This window comes from Electrona antarctica (genome assembly GCF_951216825.1).
Source record: "Electrona antarctica genome assembly, chromosome: 16".
In the NCBI taxonomy this organism is placed as follows: Eukaryota; Metazoa; Chordata; class Actinopteri; order Myctophiformes; family Myctophidae; genus Electrona; species Electrona antarctica.
Window position 1 is genome coordinate 42,982,243 of NC_136797.1, and position 20,664 is coordinate 43,002,906.

The following is a 20,664-nucleotide window of genomic DNA, read 5'->3' on the forward strand; positions in this document are numbered from 1 at the left end:
CGGTTTAAAAAGGCTTTCCTATAAAAGTGGGTCTTTAATTTAGTTTTAAAAATAGCCAAGGAGCTAATAGACCTCAGGTCAGATGGCAGGCTGTTCCAGAGCCTAGGAGCCCTGCTTGAAAAGGCCCTATCCCCCTTTGTCACCATTTTAGTTCTAGGCACCTCTAGTAGGGCTAAGGTAGAGGACCTTAATTGGCGGACAGGCTGGTGGGGTTTAATAAGATCCGCTAGGTATTGCGGTGCCAGGCCATTCTGAGCTTTAAAAGTCAATATTAAAATCTTAAAATCAATTCTAAAATGTACTAAAATGTATTGCCATTGGCAATGAATGGCCAGCTTTGAGTGTTTGTGTAAACACAAACATTGATGATGGTGAGGATGCAAATAGTGATTGGCTGGAATGAGATGATGTGTGATAATGTGTGATCACACAGGTGTGATTTTTAAGGGGTGCCATTGACAATGAATGGAGAAATGACGTCAGAGTTCCGCTAAATATGGCGTAAATGAAACATCAAAACATTAAACGCCATTGACATTGAAGGGAAAACGTACGTCATATGTAAATGAGCAAATTGGCTAACCAATCACATGTTGGTGGGAGTGTTTGGCCAATAAGGGACCACCTTATGTACCTTATGTAGCAATGTCAAATGTCCGCTAACATAAATTGATGTACGATGACAAGAGCGCCCCTCATTTCAATATGGCACATGTGTGAGATGCACATGGGAGCCATGCCGTTATTCAGGCACGTGCAGATGGGGGTTTCGTGCTTGGGCACCCTCCCTTTTGCCTCAAAGTGCCCTTTCCCCCCCCCCCAAAAAGGAAAAAATAAACGGATTGCCCAACAGCCGTGGCCCTTATAAATATTAAATGTTTAGTACATGGTAATGAATTGCTTATTTTACTATCCAATGACTTGGGCCATTAGCCTAAGACATCCAATGTGAAATGGCACAAGGGACACCCACAAAAAGACTACCCCAAAAAGGGGGCTGACCTGAAAACTGGCATAATAATCTTGATCTCAATACGAGAAACGTATGTGGCAGTCTGTATCCAAAGTGTACACCTTATACCAGTCACAGTCAAACAAGATGAATACAGACTATACAGTATTTTATTGCTTTAAAACATGTTTCATTTTTAGTTCTCATATCAGTGATTTACAGATGAACTCCAGGACAGTACTGTTCTTTTCACTATATTCAGGTCAGTTAAAGCTTCTGGCAGCTTCGCTGTTGTTTCAGAGACCTGAGCAGAGCTTCTTTAACTGCGCCGTTCCACCTTTCTGTCTCTTCGATACGGGTCTGCCTCGCCGATTTTCGTGTCTTGTTTCTGGGCGTCTTTTGCGGTGTTGTCGATTTGTTTTACTTACTTCTTGTCTGAGATCTTTAAGGTCTGACCTGCCATCAGTTCTTTGAAAGTGCTTAACTCACTCATCAGCTATTTAAGATCTCTTATTATCTTATCTTCTATCTTTTCTTTATTCGATTGTTACTTCATTTATATGGGCGGATAGAATGATGTAAGCGAAGGAGGCCTTGTGGCCTCCCAATATTTAAAGATTTCTATTGGGCAGCAAATGCAAGGGCCTTGACTTCTTGGCAGTGGGGCTTTCCTGGTGATGACTGGTCCTCTGATGCCCCCCTTTGGTTAAAGATGGAATCCATGGCAGTCTCAGAAACTTCACTCCCATCTCTGCTTCTTTCCAGAGCACAAAGTATTGCACAGATTTCATTACTACTCCAAATCTAAACTAGGTGAAATTTACAATCTCCCCCATGTGTGATAGATGTGGTATTGCAGAGGGTTCTGTCACATCATTTATGGCAGTGTCCAGTGTCCAGTAATAACCAATTTCTGGGGAAATCGTATCTAACTATAAATGATCCAATTAAGTCTCTGTACGTACGTCTGTAATCCACGTAACTCGAGAACCATTCGCCCCACCGACTTCAGAATTGACACACACGTTACACCCCGGGGTGCAGCAGTGCCCGGTGTCGAGTCGGTCGGACCCACGGTTGACCAGAACCACAAAAGGCCTCTCTGCCGGGCTCTGGACATGGCCCTTGCCCCGGTTCCATATATGGAGTCCAACTTGCATCGTTTCAAGTAGGCCAGTGCCCAACGGGCACCGCTCTAGTATATTTAATTGGTTCTCCAACTGCAAAGGGATATCCAGCCAGATTTCTGTTTGCTAATATTTGGTTGCTCTGATGAGATAAGGGCCCTTACTTCTCACCAAAAACAGATATGCTTAAGGCAGGTGTGGTTGCTGCAAAAATGTACAAGTCTCCAACTTCTCCATGTTCCAAGCAATGTTTCAACGAGATTCTCTCCATTGCTAAACTAGAACAAATCCGTCATGATGGACAGAATACACAAGCTAAGTTTCAAAAGTGTGGATGGCATTCCTGGCAGTGCTTGACAATAGTCGAGTATATGTACTGTATATCTGGCCGCTATGGTGAAACCATGCATCTTTCACTACTGGACTGATAACTATCCCTGCTTTCTGATGGTCATCGATTCCACCCATGTGTCTCCTTGTTTTTTTCTTCTTTTAATAGGATGTAAAAAAATAAAAAGATATCTTCTATCTTTAGTAATGCTTTCGAGGCCCTTCTGGATTAGGCCACCTGTTGTTTTCTCATTGTGCACCTTCCACTTGACCCGTGTGTCATTCTCCATCCATTTCGTTGTTTGTAATGATGTTCTCGTATATTTTTTAACTGTTTGACTCCTTGTTTGTCTCCTCTCACTCATTACAAAAAATGTTTTGCAATTAAATCATTTATCTCGAGTTTGGAGAGGTTTATTGTATTGACCAGAGAGAGCTGAAATCTCAAGCAGCCATTGCTTAGCCACTCCTACCGGAAGTCTCAGAACTCCTCACAGAAGTGTTTTAAAACTGGTCTTTGCAAGGCTGAGTGAAAGGGGAGCGGGCGAGGTTGGAGCTGCCGTCGTCGGGGTACCACCGTACCAATGAAGCCTCCGCCCCAAGCCCCCTTTTCTCACTGGTACTATGTGACTGCCCTCTTCAGTCCCTCTCAGGAACGAGCTTCAGTACTATACCTCTGGCAATGGTCTTTCCTTCGTCCCGCAGAGTGAACCGTCCCATCTGTGGGAAATCTCTGAAGGTCTCGAGGCAGATGACTCGTGCTGTTCGCAGACGCACAATGCACTCCTGGTCCTGTTTGACAAACCGTGGCCGCGTTTTGCTCTTCTCACTTGACTTCTTGTCCACTAGACAGATTAAGTTGGTGATCTGCACGTCTTCAACACAGGTGTGGATGTAAAGAACTGCATTGTAACCAGGGCAGATGATGGACTTGTGTTCAAGGATTTCAATTCGGGCATCAAAGGTGCACCCTGCGTGGCAAAGATTCTCAGCGTTACACAGAATGAAGCCGGGTAGGATCTCGCCTTCCTCAATGCCCTTTAGTCGGAGCCTGAGGTTCTCACCTGGGGTGGCGTGTACTGTCTCCTCGTCTTGTGGCATGTGGTAGAGGTCCAGCACCTCCACAACATGCTTGCTGTTGGGCATCATAATGAGCTGCTGTCCTTTACAGATGGAACCAGACTCCAGTTTCCCCAGAACTATAGTGCCCCTATCGTTGTATTTGTCTAAAATGGGTAATCTAACCGGGCCGTCATTTGATGCATTGAAATTTGCCAAAGTGTCCAAGTATGGAATGAGTGGTAATCCTGTATACCAGGTGCACTGTTTAGTTGGTTCCTTGAGGTTAGCTCCAGTAAGACCAGAGCAAGGCATGAAGTGAATATCTTTCTTGGGGTTGAAGCCCACCTTTCTTTTTAAAAATGGCAACAACTTCTCCTTACATTCCTCATATCTTTCATGGCACCAGTCGACTGTAGGGTCATCCATTTTGTTGATCAGAACAATGATGTGCTTCACCCCAACCGTTTTGGCCAGGATTGCATGCTCCTGTGTCTGTCCGCCCTTTTCAAAGCCGGTCTCAAATTCACCTTTCCTGGCTGAGATCACCAGCACAGCCACATCGGCTTGTGACGCTTCTCCTATCATGTTGGGCACATAACTTTTGTGACCTGGAGCATCCAAGATGTTATAGTGCTTTTTCTCTGTCTCAAAATAGGCCCGGCCCACCTCCACAGTCTTTCCTTTATCTCTCTCCTCTTCGTTAATGTCAAGAGCCCATGACAAATACCAGGATTCCCTGTTCTTCTCCTTGGCCTTCTCCTTGTACTTCTCCAAGGTCCTATCATCCACCATTCCTGTTAGATACATGATATGTCCAGCGATAGTGGACTTGCCAGCATCTACGTGTCCGATGAACACGACACTGACATGCTCCTTCCTGGCAGCGTCTGGAGGGGTGGTCACCATATTGTGTATTATAGGCACTTCCTCATCCATCGTCTCCATCATCACTGACATCCCTGGCCCCCTGTCGTCTCTTGGGCTAATTGACATGTCAGACAGCTCCAGGGTGGTTACTGTTTCAACAGCAGTGCCGGAATTACTATGGACAAATTCAGCCACGTCCACATTGGGGACGAACGGCTTGGCGCCCACATTGAGCGCCTTGAACGCAGACTCCAGCTGCTCAGTTGCGGCTTCTCTCAGTTCCAGCATGGTGGTGATGGTGGTGGGGAGCTTGGTGGTGGTGGTTCTTCTTGTTTGGCTCTTTCCTCTTTCAATGTGTCTCTCAATGTTCTTTTAGTCTCTACAACACTTTAAATACGTTGTCTAGACCTCTGGTCTGACATCACACACAACACAAACCGTCTCCATGAACACCACTGTGTCCATATTTGTTAATTTTGGTTGCCATGGTTACCCGATAATGTTGATGAACACGGTGTCCATATTTGTTAATTTTGGTTGCCATGGTTACCCGATAATGTTGACGAAGATCACTGTGTCCATATTTGTTGATTTTGGTTGCCATGGTTACCCAATAATGTTGACGAAGATCACTGTGTCCATATTTGTTGATTTTGGTTGCCATGGTTACCCAATAATGTTGACGAAGATCACTGTGTCCATATTTGTTGATTTATGGTTGCTATGGTTATCTGATACTGTTGATCAGAGTGCTGGAATTTCTGATGTCATGATGTCATGGATGCCCATATTTGGGCAAGACTGACATGATGCTCCGTCACAGTGACATCATAGCTATATGGTATTAGCAGTGGAGCTTAAAACCGGAGCAGGCAAGAGGGTTGTGGCAGTATATGGAGAAAGTTGAGAACCCATTAGAGCAGAGATCGGCGACTATGGCAGACGTTAAGATCGTAATAGTGGGAGACCATGCCTGTGGGAAGACCTGCCTATACAAGGACCACTTCCCAGAGCCAGATGCCTATGAACCTACAGTCTTTGAGGTCATACCTCGTAACATTGAAGTGGATGGCAAACCGGTTCAGCTAACGCTTAGGGACACGTCCGGCCAAGAAGACTTCGACAGACTGCGTCCTTGTTCTTACTCGGAGGCCGATGCCGTTCTCATGTGCTTCTCCATTGATAGCCCCGACAGTCTGGAGAACATCTGGGAGAAGTGGGTTCCAGAAGCTAGATTTTACTCCCCCGGTGCTCCCATTGTCTTGGTGGGAAACAAAATGGACCTGCGCAACGACGAGCACACCCGAAGGAAGCTGGCCAAAACGAAGCAAGAACCTGTGAAACCGGAGGAGGGCCGTGAGATGGCAGACAAGATCGGTGCCTTTGCGTACATGGAGTGCTCTGCGAAAACAAAGGATGGCGTGAGGGATGCTTTTGAGACGGTCACCAAGGTCGCACTACAGAAGGAAACCAAGGCCGCACTACAGAAGGAAAAAAAGAAGAGAAGCAAATGTCTCCTAATGTAAATGGCACACGAGGAGTGGACTACTTGATGTACAGTATGGGGCCAAAGGAGAAAAGAAATCACACTTGTGTGAAGTGAATTATATCGGCCACATGGCGTCTCACGTCGTTAATGCTTGTTTCCTTTGAAAACTAAATGCCTGCGGTTTCCGAGGCTAATGTTGAAAATGAGTGGAATGCCCCTTTAAGGGAATTGGAGCCTTAATTACTTATCATTGGTAACACATGTGAAGGAATATTACACAATATTTGGCTGCAGTGAAAAAGGGTCACTCATATACCTACGGGCACTCATATACCTTGCCTGTTTGCATTGCATTTTTCATTTCCAACACGCCCATGGGTCAAACAGTAACGGCTAAACTTGTGAGGTAGCCTATAATTTTTGTTCTTCTGTTATGCTACTCATTTCACATTCCACACATTACTCTTGTAAACAAGTGTAATGCTTAATTGGGTTGTCCACCCACAGTTAGTTAAAGTTTGTATTGAGTTTGTGCTTGAAATGCACTGTAATTCTGCAAACTGTTAATAAATATTTCAATCAAATGTGTCTGTCTGTGCAGTCACACACAGTGTGCACACACATGAACATGAACAGACATATTTGCATTTTAAATTATAATTAAATACTCCAGCCTATTTTTACGCGCATGCGTGCACCACCTGTGTCACGCGAAACCGCATTACACAAATTCATCCCTCCACCTTTCTCAACAACAAAGTCTTTGGTTTCTTTGCAAACACAAATGGAATGTGTACAACTATGTAACTATGAAAAATAATCAAAGGCATTGGGGATATTATTTCAGTAAACATAATTGCAAAGTAATTTAAATCGATACATTTTGTCGTAGGCCTAAAATGTCTCATGTGCCATCTGGGGAGATAACTTGTGGGACTACTTTGCATGCAGCCAGTCAGACGGAGGCGGAGGAGGACTTCGGTGGGATGGGCTGTGAGGTGTTCAAGATGGCGGCGCCCTGTGGAGTGCGGTTACTCTAACAGGTAAACAGGTCCATTTATTTGCGACTTATTGTTTTAAATGTGATATAATGCATGTATTCAACGTGAGTTGGATGGCGCGCGTTGCCGCAGAGCAGTCACGGGTGTCAAATGGATGATTCTTCATCCTCTACTACTCCTTAGTTCCAGCTAACGTTAGCTGTCAACGACGATGGTGTGACTGACTTGTTTTTTTCATTAGGAAAAGACAGTTAATATCAGACTGACTGATTTCTAACATGATGTAGTCATGTATTTATTTTTCCTTCGCCGCGGTTTCATAACTGCACGAACGTATGAGTATACCGCTACAATAATGCCAGCAAAGATAATCGGATAAAGTAAAGCGAACCCTGCCCATTGTTCTCTCAGCCAGGGTTGTTTACCAAGCCAGCAGTCCGTGGTCCATTCATATTGCCGAACACTGCTTTAGTTGTGTGTGTGTGTGTGTTTTTTTTTTAAATCTATTCTATATACTTGTTGTTGTCAACATAATGTTTAGAGGAGCTGCAAAGTGCTACCCGCACGGTAATTGCACATGATGTTTTGATCGCCATGAGTCATTTTGGTCGTTTCTCCTGTATATGCGTCTCTCACTCTCTCTCCGTGCAGTTCTTGCATCTTGTCTGCACAGTGCACACTGTAAAATAAAATTCCGATGATTAATTTTACTCGTGAGAGAATCAACCCCCACCACGGCATCTTGCCATTATCATTATTATTGAACCTATAATAAATTCAATTCTATTACATATGCATGGTTGGGGCTTGACATTTTATTGCAGCAGTCTCGGTAATGGTGTGCATTGACTTCATAATTATGACCTCAGTGACCCTACATTATGAAATGGACTGCCTTGTCAACATTACATGACACATTCAGCCTAACCTTTTAAAATGAAATGAATTATCTATATTGTTTACTACCACTTTCAGAATGTTGCGCTTAAGTTGTGAATTATATATATATATATATACACACACACACACACACACACGTATATATATATATATATTTATTACACATTTTTCATTTATGATCGTCTCTTATGTTGCCTATAATATGGAATGGATGCATGCGAAAGGAGGCTGTGCGTAACAGCTTGTACACGGCCAAATGCAATTTCCAGTGTTTACATGGAAGTGCTTCGGCAGCATAAAGGTTCTTTGTGTCCCCCGGAGCGTTCCAGAGCTGCCAGGAGTGGCTGCTTGAGGTCACACGCAGGGTGGATCCTGTTTGTGTCACTGGACTGACTGACTGACTGACTGACCATGGGTCCCCGGCCCCGCAAGACACTCAAAGCTACACAACATTCACATTGGCCTAAATCCACTTACAGTACAGTACAGTTACATGTCCCAACTACTAGCCCCATGACGGGGCAGTTAATTGATAACCCAGAAGACGATCGAGATGTGGCTTTCTGTGAACCACGGCTATCTTAAGGCATTAGCGCCTTCTTGTTCTGATTTGTCATGAGACACACACACACACGCACGCACACGCACACACACACACACAAGCCACTCATTTCTTAATGTGTTGCTTACTGTCCAGAATGGCTAATCTTACTCTTCACTGGATATTTTAGTATGTAAATAACACTTTGAGAGCCTCATTGAGAGATCTGTCTGCTCCACTAAAATGATACACTGGTGAAAGAAACGGTCTACGGTACAGCATCTATTATGATCATGCCTGTATGCCTGTGTTGTCTTCATTGACCTGTTTGTCAGGGATTTTAAATTAAGTCTAGAACGCTGGTGAGCTCTCGTCCACTGATTAGTTACTATTGTTAAGCAATATGTAAGGATTGCTTGTATTTGGATGGACATTTGAAATGTCATTCTGGCTTTCTGTTACTTTGGTGAGCTGAGTCACTGCAAATCCAAATGGTATCTCAGAAAACCTGCATAGATTAACTCATTATGACCTATTAAGCCTTGTTAAACCTGTCCTAGATTCATTCTTAGAAGATGTATGTATGTCTTCCCCCTTTTTATATCCATGTTGGTGTGAAGGTTAAGCTAAAGGAAATCAGAATTCAGATTGTATACTACGAAGACTGGCAAGAAAAGATTCAAGCAAGCACCATAGCAACTTTGAGGTCAAATCATTTCTCAAACAACATTTCTCAGAAATGGTTGTGTGTCTTGTGTGTCTGGTCTGGTGCTTTTTAATCAATTTGGTGTTAAAACTAAAAGCCCAATGAGTATGCTGTATAAAATAATATTTAGATGTGGTTGGGTATCTTTTCTTCAATTTCTTGTCCTAAAATGACAACAGAGAGGCTAGGCATATTCATATTGCATATGTATTAGCGTCCGCTAATGTTTGGCAGTGGAACAATGCATGCCTAATACTGACCGATTTGATATGGGTGGAGTAAATGGGGTTAGAGTTAGATATTCACTGTGTCTTGGGCCTGTGAGGCAGAAACTCTTAATAAAGGCTCTGGTCCTGTGTACATACCTAGGAATTGGGGTCATCATGGTCCACTCGGTACATTTCTAGGATCACATCAACGGGAAAAGTTTGACTGTTGGTTGCATTTATACTGGACATGGGCAACAAAAAAAATCCCTATTGATTTTACCATGAACTGATATGGTTATGAACTAATATAAAAGTTTATTGTATTAACACTTGACTTGGGTTTCCTGCAGCGGTGCCTGGAGACTGTAAAGGCGGGTGGCCCACTGGCCCCGGGAGCCCTCCAGGCAGGCAGGGAGGGACGTGCTGCGTGAGACGCCCCGTACTGCCACCATGGCCAGGGAGCAGCCCAATGTGGCAGACCTCCTCCCGCTTCTGGAGACCTCTGACCTCCGTCAACTAGAAGAGATCAGAGGCGTTGTCAATGAGCACCTCAGCACTGGTAAGACGGTTCACCTGCCTGGACACCATTATGATTTTGTGATCCTATGTTGTGCTTTTTGGTGAGTCGAGCATGTTGCATGTACCAATGTTTGTTTACCACTGAGTGCCATGCTACAAGCTTGTAGATCTGCTATCTTTGAAAAATTGTGAAAACGTGTACAAATCTTTGAATCTCACTCAGTATATTCTTTCACAGCGAACGTCTCATACCTATACTTCTGAGGGGTCTCTGGAACAATATATTTTCAGATGGGGGTCGGCGGCCAATTGCATATAGTTTTTGGGGTTGTTGACATGGAACATCTGGTCTCAATGGGTCAATGTTCTTCCCTCCTGCAGAACGAGGGTCCATGCTGCTGAATGTCCTGGTGGACTACTTCTTGGAAACTAACTCGGCCCAGGCCATGCATATCCTCAGTTCCATCAGAGAGCCACACGATAAGGTGAGACCTCGTGTATTAAAGTTGTCAGTCTCCACACCGTCGGACTTTGGTAGTTTGAGTTCCATGATGGAGGCCAGAGTGTCTTTTTCTTGGCTAGATCTTGGTTTTCCCCGTAAGGATGATCTATACAAGGGTGCATGCCGATGTTCCACACAGGAAAATGGCTGATCTACAAGGTCACCATGCGATGTGGTGTGAGCTTGTAGTGGTGCCACTGAATCCTTCAGAATAATGGCGATAGAGTGCCAGCCAGATGAGGGAGCTTTTATTCTGAACCACTTTTCCGTTTCCCAAAAAGCAGGAAGCAACATTTCCCATTTCTACATCGCGCAGATAGTTATTTCTCTTCAGAAAGTGTTCTATATGATGACAGCTTAAAGGGACATTTTTGCAATGACGTTTACAAGATTTAGAACACTTTCCTGGGGGTCTTTATGTGTGTAATATGTGGTTTTAGATATTTTAGATTTTAGCAGTGAGCCCAGTGTCTCTGATGTCATCAACACTGGGCTCACTTCCTTCCTGGACTACAATTCCCATAATGCTTTGGTGCACTGCTCCTCCTTGTGGATAGGGGGAGGGCTGTCTTACTGAGACAACATGTAGTCCAGGAAGTAAGTGGCCCCAGTGTCCATGACATCAGAGGCACTGAGCTCACTGCTAAAATCTAAAATATCTAAAACCACATATTACACACACAAAGACCCCCAGGAAAGTGTTCTAAATCTTCTAAACGTCATTAACATGTACTTTTTTGCAAAAAGGGTTTCCCTGACAGGATAAGGAAAGCAACAGTCAAGCAGTTGTGTGTTGGGCATCTTTCACGCTGCTTTACAAATCACTGATAGGGACTTTGCCAAATCCATATTAATTGTGGGGGTCCTTGACATGAAAAAGTATCACTGATATAGCAACATAAGGATTTAGAAGACGGCCTCAGGTCTCAATGGGTTAATCCCTGAGACCTCTTTATTGCCCCCCTCCTTGAAATGCCCAAGCGGGTGTTTCGAGTGTTTACATGAGCGGGCCTGAATCCTCCCTGTGTGCACATGACCCTTTCCAGACGCATGAATGTAGGCCAACATCATTTATTTCATCCTATTTGGTGTATCTTCCTAGACCAATGAAATGCACTACAGGTCATTCACATCTCCTCCCTTTGGAGCAGCAACTGTACATTGCGTCCAGACACGCACAACTATCACTGAAACACAAAAAGAATCCAAGATAAATGAGATGGTTAGCCTTGGATTCTGGCAGTAAAGGTCTGCAATCGGTCTCTGCATAAATACAGTACATGAGCAATCTATCAATGTGAGCATATCACATTTAATCTTAAAACATCAGTTGTCTAGGGGTGTCGATTTAATCTATTATAAAAAATAATCGATAATTTAATCAAATAATTGATTAGTAATCAATCCCTATTTCGGGCATATGAAAAAGGAAGAAAAAGAATAATAATGAGATAATGGTCCATTTGTGATCCCTAATACAATGGGAGAGTCTTTTAATGTTCTCACCAGCGAGCATGGAATCCTTTTCGCGTTTGAGTAAGGATGCACTGCGATTGGCCAGTGCACTTGTGAAAGGACAGTATCCACTTTGAGTGGCAGTCTGGGCAAACGCTCTTGCAATGTTCGACACAGCAACTCGCACGCTTTAGCGCGCCCGGTGGTGTCTCTTGTGGCTCAAGTTCGCTTGACCATTTACTCAAACGCAAAGAAGATTCCACGCTCGCTCCTCACCATGGATCCTCTCAAATAGATCCCAGTCAGTTGTCCAATAGCCTTCTGTCAGTTCCTTCTCTACCAGCTCAGACTACTGCTGAACACCCCAGGCTGCGTTCTTAACATTGGCATACAGCATGTTAATCTCTCCTGTGTTCCACAAGTCACATACTGAGTGAAGTTTCTCTATAACAATGTTAAAATCTCCAATGACTATTACACACTGAATGTGCTGGAGTGTTGTCAGTAATCCAGCAACAGTAGAGAGGCTGACGTCATTTGCGTGCACCGCTACAGTTGATGGCGGGAACATGGACAATAACTTCTATGTTCAGTTGAGCGAAGATTTCTGCCAGGAGGCATGCCCCAATAATAATACTTGCTGTAATTGCAGTAATGTCAAACTGCATCTCTCTCTCTCTCTCTCTCTCTCTCTCTCTCTCTCTCTCTTAAAGTGAGCCTTAACTGAATGGCATCTCTTACACAGAACTGTGTACAGGACAGGCTGTGTGCAGCACTGTCACTGTGTGGAAGAGACAGACCGCAATCTTTATATAATGAACTTCACTGAGACTAACGCCAACCACAATAATGTTAATGTGACTAAATTGCTGCTGAAAAATATTTTTTACACGCATGTTGCAATGCTATCCATACACCGGCTGGACAGCTTGTACATCGATTGGTTACTTACACTCCATGGCGTTATGCCCACGGCACATAGCCTGCTTCTCTGCAGGTGGTTCCTGACAATGGCAGGTGGTTCTATGATTTATGAATTGAAAAAATTATCACGGTGACCAATATGAAAAGCTGCAACCAGCAAAGTACTTGTCTGCTTTTGAGTTGAGTCAAAATAGTCTACTATTGACATTTTTTTTGTTCTAATATTTCTCAAATGACTCAGGGATTGTAGTTTTAAAAATATACCCTCTATTCCTCAAATACCTACTCTATTTTGGCACTGTACATTGCTATAAGCATCATCTAAAATGTCTCTCTCTCTCTCTCTCTATTACATATGTGTAAATGTCTCCCTCTCTCTCCTTTATTGATCCATAGCACCTTCTGGACAGGATGAACGAGTGTATGGCCAAACAGTCCTGCCGGCTGCCCACCCTCACCCTGCTGGGACATGTAATCCGAAAGCAGCCGTCCTGGATACACAAGATCGCCCGCTACCCTCTTCTGATGTCGCTGCTCAAATGCCTCAAGGTATGACCCATTATTATTGTTATATTATTATTATTATTATATTATGATCAGGTGGTGTTAGAATAATGTCTTTATAATTGTGGTTATTTTTTATTTTATTTAGCATTCTTGCCATCACTGTCTTGTATCTCCACTGATGACTTTTCCCTCTTCCACTGGTGTCAGACTGACACAGATGTGGTGGTCCTGATCACCGGACTGTTGGTGCTGATCACTCTGCTCCCGATGATACCCCAGGCTGGGAAACAACACCTGTGGGAGTTCTTTGACATCTTCGGCCGTCTGGCATCCTGGAACTTGAAGAATCCCGGTATGAAGTGTCCCCGAGTCGCATGCTAAACATTCCACTTCATGTTGGATCTAATGACTGCTTATTGCGGGGGCACGGTGGCACAGTTGGTAGTGCTGTCGCCTCACAGCTAGAAGGTCCTGGGTTCGATTCCCGCTGGGGACGCTGTGGGCGCTGGGGGCGTGCTCTCCCCTCCGTGTTATCAGTGCCCATACCCGAGGCGGGGTTGGCGAAAGGGCCTTTCTGTGTGGAGTTTGCATGTTCTTCCCGTGTCCCCTAGGATAAGTACCCCCACAAAAAACGGGACAACAGGACAGGACAACTCACCCCTTTTCTGTTTTCCTCCCGGAATCTTCCCCAGTGAGGGGTGGGAGAGGCTGGACGGCAGACAGCTGGACTTTGAATATCTCTAACTATAAACTTTCACGACAGCACAGCAGATAGCCTAAGTACAAATATAATTTATGAAAAGGTCGGTTCATGGAAGTTGTTGTAGGCTATGTAGGGATTATCTGACGAGATACCATTTGAGTGGGCAAAACCTTACATTATACTAAATTATACTAAATTGTTTATAGGGTCAATATAAGTAAAATGATAGGAGTATCCTTTTATATTTTTCCAAAAAGAATACAAACAGCCAATAGCATATTACAAGTTATCCCCGGGCCCTCACTAGGGAAAATTCCGGGAGGAAAAACGGGCAAGCACCGGGGTGAGTTGTCCAGTATTATAGTTTACAATAATAATGTCACATTTTCTCGAACGTAAGTATTAAGTAAGTAAACCAAGCAAAAGAGTGGGAATCATGGAAAAGTATCAGGTAGTGAACTCTAGGGTGGTCTTGAGGTAAAAAAAAAAGTGGTGCAACTCCCCTCTCCCCCCTCCTCTCTCTCTCTCTCTCTCTCTCTCTCTCATCTCTCTCATTAGCAGGCAACAGTGCAGCACTCTCTCTTTCTGGCACAACAGCGCCACTTTTGCCCCTACTGGTACTCATAGTCACATAGTCACATAGGTTAAAGTCACATAGGTCAACACAGACATTGCTGTTCCTTGGAGTGGTTGCACCACTCAAAAACTAAGAGAAAAGGGAACCAATAAAGACTTCAGTCAAACTCAAACAGAGCAGGTACGTCGATTAAACCATACGTCGATGGTATACCATAATTATTCCCTACACGACATGCACACGTATAGGCTATACGCTCGTGTGTGTGGTCTGGATGAAATGATTAGCAGACGCCAGACGGTATGCGCTTTTATTTCATTTTTATTTTTCAAAAAATGTTGGCATGGCACACTACGTATTTAGCATATAGTGGTAGACCACACCAGTGATTAAAGCTGCTATCCAGAACTTTGTTACTGAATAACACGTTATGTTGACCAATATGGTAGAGTATGTTAACTATGCAGCATGTCATGCATTATCCCACCATATGTATGTTGTCTTTGATGTTTTCTTCCATCCCCCAGGGCATGTTTCAGAAGTGTACCTGATACATCTGCACGCCAGTGTCTACTCTCTTTTCCACCGCCTATATGGCATGTACCCCTGCAACTTTGTTTCCTACCTGCGCTCCCACTACAGCATGAAGGAGAACATGGAGACATTTGAGGAAGTTGTGAAGGTCGGTATTGATACTTTGTTTCAATTTCATACTTGGTTGTTGCCCCTTTTTAATCGCACAAAGTCACATTTTCAACAGAAAAGAGTCAAATGCCACTTTTCTCTCCAGTTGAAATTACTTTTGTCGAGTGAGGAACTGTAAAATTTGCCTTTACAGTTCACTTAGAATGGATAACCTAAACGCTCTCTCTCTACTCCCCATACATAGCCGATGCTTGAGCATGTTCGTATACATCCAGAATTGGTGACCGGAACCAAGGATCATGAGCTTGACCCCACCAGGTAACTCCATAACCACTCTAACCCTTTCAAATGAAGAGACACGGCTTTCATTTAGCAAAGTGGCCTTCTGTATCATTGTAACATTGAGTGGCGGGTCTGTCCTCTAATTCAGGTGGAAAAAGTTTGAAATCCACGACATCGTCATCGAATGTGCCAAAGTGTCTCTAGATCCCAAGGAGGCCTCGTGTGAAGAGGGCTATGCTGCCATGCCCGAGAACTTTTACTCCCACCTCCAGCTCCGGCCCCAGGACTGCACATCCAGCCCCTACACAGACTTCCACAGTAGCTATGGTGAGGAGGACACAACGGAACATAATGTCAAAGTGCATAGTGCTTCCCAGGTGTACTGTATGTTTTCTTCTTCATGACTGGTGACTACTAGAAAAATAGTTGTCGGAAGAAGCACAAATGCAGTTGAGTGTAGCTTCAGAGGTTGACATTTTTTAAATCTTCAGATCTCACGCACAAGGAGATCATAGTTAATCTTAAATATGCAGTCTTGTGATGGGAAGCAACACGCAGTGAATAACTCTTTGTGCAGTCAAAACAGGATGTGCATTTGCCTGGTTTGATGTGTTTTTAGTGGGGGTTTTCTGTGTGTTTTTACACTAACATCTATAATGAAATCACATCATGGTATCAAACGTCGGTTTGAGTACAATGTAATGAAAAAAGGTATGTATCTGTAGACGGTGCAGACAGTGTCATGCATTAAGTAATCTGTGGACTATGTTCAAATAAAATATGAACTACTATGGAATTGCAGACAAACGCAGGTCTTGATAAAAGCTAATAGTAGCCAAGAGTTGTGTCATCTGCATGTATTTGCAAGCTGCAGGCTAACTAGAGACGTAATGGTCTCATTTAAATATCGTTTTAATCTAACAAAACCTTGAGTGGATTTGTGGTTACCTAGCAACATATCTAGGAAAAAGAAAGTGACACTGCTTTACACTTGAAGATAAAATGTGTTAATGAGGCCAGCCTTTTAGTGAAAATGACCTTCAGAACAATGGCCAACCTTTTCTGGTCAGGGCCCACTTGAAAACCTCCACAGTGTTTGCGTCCCACCTATCTGACCACTGTTTTAAGTGGACTTATGGGTGGACCATGTGCATTGTCAGCGTGTTTATTTTAACGATTAATAAATCCATTGTTTATGATAAACATGAGCCCTGACCCACAGGTTGGGAATCGCTGAGATTGAAAGACACAAAAGCTCACTTTCTCAATGAGAGAGGTTCCATTTTTATTTAGAAAAATGTCCAGGAGGATGGCAAACAAATGTAAACACAAATGTAAGTTGATTTCCCCATGTTGCTGCAGATATGATGGTTGTAAACTTGAACAGAGGAAGAATAGATTTTTGAGCATGTCGGTGTGAATTTGATTTTGAATTTTAACATGGCTAAATATACAGTACTATTGAATGTTTCTGTCTTCTCATCAACAGGAAGCTCTTCCTCAACCCCCTTCAACACTCCACGACAGCCACTGCTCCCACCCCTGTCCTTGCCCCCTTTCTCAGGGACACAGCCCTCGTCCTACCGTAGCCCACCCACCTCCAGGCGGCAGGTAGGGACAGCCGTATATTAGCCAGATTACTGTATGTTCTTTGGTTCATCAACAAGAGCATGAGCAGTTTGTGTCCCTAAACGTGGATTTGCAGAAGGTAGTTAATTTCTTGTTGTTGTTTGTGTGCAGGGCTGCGTTGTTTACACTCGACATATAAGCTGTGTCAGTGAGTTGGATCGTTCTACTCTGATCCCATGCTCGTCACCCTCCCTCCCGTCTACCAGGCTATCGAATAGCCCCCTTGTTTTCGCAGCCGCAAGGAGGGAGGGAATGCAGAGTGTGGGTGGACAGGGTTTGAGTCATCGAAGCGGGCAAGCTGGCAGGCGGTCGAGTCAGGCTTCAGGAGTAACAAAACATGCCCTCGCCCCCACCCTTGTCCTGCCACCCCTGTGTAGTCTGTCCAAGGGGTTGGTTGCCGTGGCGATGCTGTCTCTCCCTCTATTTCTGGGCCAGCCATGCATGGGGTCTGCTGTGTTTTCTGCCCCTGTGTGTCTGTCTGGGGACTTGTCAATCTGTTACTCTCTTCGAACCGAGGCGGAAATCCTGGAGAGGAGAGACAAAAACAACCTAACAAAAATAGGGAGACTTCGATTCCATGCTATCACCGCTTCGAATGAGATTGCCTGTCAGTTCATGGGGTTCAAACAGGGTCAGTTGCTGTTTTCTCTGGCATATGCGGAGGTGAAAAAGATTGAATTCCTTAGCCATAAAGTATGGTTGATGGTGGTACAATGACGTACCGCTTCTTTCATGAGTCCTTTCATTCGTTATTCATCCTATTCTTATAGTTAGAATGATGGTAACGGATATGTAATTCAACAAGTTAATTATTCCCCATAAAACAAAGAATATTTTTATATAGAAGGCTTTCTTTTTAGAACAGGTGTTGGAAAGAAACCAATATATCGCGCACACACCGTCTCAAGCTTGCATCTACAAGTTGAACCCGTGGGTCGCAACCTCTCGGGGGGTCGCCAAATTATTTCTGGGTGTTCACCAGATTATTTTCTGAATGTGTAAAACAAATATAGATATTTTATTTTTTTGCAACTGAATGGCTGGAAATTAAGAGTTTACATAGGCCATGTACATACAGTACATATATAAACTTTAATAATTAAAGCCATAATCATTAACAATCTGGTTTATGTATTTTCTCTATTATTAAGGGTATTGTAAGCCGTCAATTTGTATGGGGGGGATAGGGTGGGGCTCTCGAGACATGGCCTAAATCATTTTTAGGGGTTTTTAAGGTTGAAACCTAGATTACTAATACTAATCCTAGATTAGTATATAAGTATAACTCGAGCTTTAGTCAGTATTAGTCTATTATATTCTATTACCGATTTTCTATTTTCTAATTGTTTTGTTTATGAAGTTGCACTTGACACAGCTGTCGAGGTCAACCTTTTGAGGGTTAGGCTTCTTTTTTCTCTTACTATAAACACATTGTTGTAATATGGTGCTAGTGAAGTTTGGAAGCCATGATTGTGGGGGATATTCTGTTTTAAAGCTACACTATGTAACTTTTTATTTTGTCCAATCTGTATGGTAAATGGTAGACTACAGTATATAACATACACAATTGCAGTGGTTGTGTTTGTCTTCCTGCTCTTCTATTGAGACACTTATAACCTTTGGTCTGGTTTAAGCACAACTGGTTGACATGTGGTAATGCCTGAAGGTCACAACATTCCGTGTTTTCCCCTGAGCAAGCAGGCACGCCCTATTAACTCGGTGGTAAAAAGAGAGCCAACAACAAAATGTTAACAGTGTAGCTTTAATGTTGTCCATTCATTTGTATGTCCCCTCGTCAGAACTCCAGCTGTGAACTGAACTCATGCGGGGGTAAGGACTCGCTGTGGAGCCCCTCCTCCTTGTGTGGCATGGCCACGCCCCCTTCCTCCAGGGGCATGTCGCCCAATTTGGAGCTCTCCCACAGTGCCTCTCACCTCCCCGGGCGTTTCCAGTCCACCTCAGGTCAGAGTTCAACTTTAAAACCCATTAAGACCTGAGACCAGATTCTACAAAAAATGTCTTCTTAAAATCCTGACAGTTTTCTGAAAAACTTATGTTTCTGTGTCAGTGGTTCTCAAACCTTTTCATGTCAAGGACCCCCAGAATGATATGTATTTGGCCGCAGACCCCCATCTCAAAATATGTTGTTCCAGGGACCTCCCAGAAGCAAAGATTTGAGTTAAAAATGTTTGTTTTGAAATTATATACGATATAAGATATAGCTCGTAGCACGACACTCGGCTATTCATATAAACTAAATATAAATGTAATAATATATATATATATATTCTTTTAATTGTAGTTCTAGTTAGTGAAGTTTTTCTCTTGACTCTCACTCATGTTGTGTTTTATTTATTTTTTGCCCAGCAGGAGGTAAAGGTACACCTGCTTCCAGCACTCCAGCCACCACCTCACCACCCCCGACCCTGTCGGACGACTTTCCCATCATCTCCCTGCCTTCTAACACTGTCCAGTCTAGTCCACCAAGAAAGGTACCGCATGCCTTCGCATGATTTCACACTTCCCATGTAATGTAATTACAAAAAGATACATACATATCTGATTGATTGGCTCCATCGAGTGGAAGCCAATCAATCACATTTGTCTGACTAGGGAAACTCAACGTTTAATTTGTTTTGTTTTGTGAGCTTGTAGATTTAGACGAGGCCCAGTACATACAGTGTCTGTGGTGGGGTTTATGAATATATAACCAAAGAAAAAAGTTAAGCTTGTGAATAAATAAATAACTCCATTGGATATCATCGCTGTTGGGCAGAAACCTTATATGTCCATATTATTATTATTTGTGTTATTATTATTCGTAAATGAATATCCTACTTTGGCCTACTTTGTCAGACTGTTGTGATGTGATGCATTGTGAGCATGTAGTAGATAGACAACTTTTGAAACATTTTGGGAGTGAAAGTGGTTAAGTCTGCCTGTGGGGTTGTTGTCTCCACCAGGCCGAAGGCATGGGGAGAGAGTATGTTTTGCACTCCGTCCGTGTGTGTGTGTGCGTGTGTGCGTCCGTCCTTCCTTCCGTCCGTCTGTTACCAGCTAATCTCCGGCACCATTAACCCGGTCGATGCCAAACTTTGCACACACACTCCCTGGATGCCAACGATGAACCTCTGCCCCGCATTTTCCAGAACGGCCTGTTATAGCGCCACCATGTGGCAGCTTTTCACATTTTTTACCTAAAACTGCACCGATCTGCGTGAAACGTTGCATGCACACTCCCTAGAGACCAAGGACAAACCTTTGACCTGCATTTTCCGCATCTGCCTTTTATAGCGCCACCAGGAGGCCGACTTTTGTAAAACACATTTTTTGATATTACTCCTCCAGATTCTGTCCAAAAATCTCACAAATCGTTACACAGTATCTCTATGGTCATGTGCTCAAGTCGGATCGGTCAGATATTTCATATTCCATCCTAATTGGCTATAATTGGCTTTCACAGTTTGCAAGATTGCCCCGTTTTGAACAAAAGCCTCAAATCATGAACGCAGCATGCAATTTACGTGAAATCTTTCACACATTTTCTTACTAGGCTGAGGAATATATCCCACCCTTTTCACATTGGCCTGTTATAGCGCCACCAACAGCTTGATTTTTGCAAAACACATTTTTGGAACAAAATGCCTCAAATCATCCAATTGCCATCAAAGGCAAACATGTTTATATTACTCCTAAACATTTTGCCAAACATCTCACACAGTCCTATCCTCCTGGTG

General features: G+C 43.5%; 3 protein-coding genes across 5 annotated transcripts in view; 2 read left to right on the forward strand and 1 right to left on the reverse strand.

The window, feature by feature from the left end:
* Positions 1 to 3,048: 3,048 nt before the first annotated feature.
* On the reverse strand, positions 3,049 to 4,386 carry LOC306939938 (eukaryotic peptide chain release factor GTP-binding subunit ERF3A-like; the record flags this gene model as incomplete). Its single annotated transcript, XM_079524772.1, has 1 exon — positions 3,049 to 4,386. The coding sequence occupies exon 1, from the start codon at positions 4,375 to 4,377 to the stop codon at positions 3,049 to 3,051; it is 1,329 nt and encodes a 442-aa protein (XP_079380898.1). The 5' UTR covers positions 4,378 to 4,386.
* Positions 4,387 to 5,273: 887 nt separating this feature from the next.
* On the forward strand, positions 5,274 to 6,867 carry LOC306939500 (transforming protein RhoA-like; the record flags this gene model as incomplete). Its single annotated transcript, XM_079524087.1, has 2 exons — positions 5,274 to 5,850; positions 6,779 to 6,867. The coding sequence occupies 2 exons, from the start codon at positions 5,274 to 5,276 to the stop codon at positions 6,865 to 6,867; spliced, it is 666 nt and encodes a 221-aa protein (XP_079380213.1).
* Positions 6,166 to 20,664, forward strand: part of tsc1b (TSC complex subunit 1b) — a 39,364-nt gene continuing 24,865 nt past the window's right edge. For 2 of the 3 annotated variants that reach the window (XM_079523851.1, XM_079523853.1), the window contains exons 1-12: positions 6,166 to 6,233; positions 6,720 to 6,870; positions 9,535 to 9,743; positions 10,085 to 10,188; positions 12,981 to 13,133; positions 13,299 to 13,443; positions 14,899 to 15,053; positions 15,261 to 15,334; positions 15,447 to 15,625; positions 16,788 to 16,909; positions 18,727 to 18,889; positions 19,298 to 19,419. In XM_079523851.1, coding sequence (XP_079379977.1) covers positions 9,635 to 9,743; positions 10,085 to 10,188; positions 12,981 to 13,133; positions 13,299 to 13,443; positions 14,899 to 15,053; positions 15,261 to 15,334; positions 15,447 to 15,625; positions 16,788 to 16,909; positions 18,727 to 18,889; positions 19,298 to 19,419 — 1,326 coding nt within the window. In that variant the 5' untranslated portion in view covers positions 6,166 to 6,233; positions 6,720 to 6,870; positions 9,535 to 9,634. The remainder of the gene's footprint in view (positions 6,234 to 6,719; positions 6,871 to 9,534; positions 9,744 to 10,084; positions 10,189 to 12,980; positions 13,134 to 13,298; positions 13,444 to 14,898; positions 15,054 to 15,260; positions 15,335 to 15,446; positions 15,626 to 16,787; positions 16,910 to 18,726; positions 18,890 to 19,297; positions 19,420 to 20,664) is intronic. The other variant, XM_079523852.1, reaches the window with a different exon arrangement.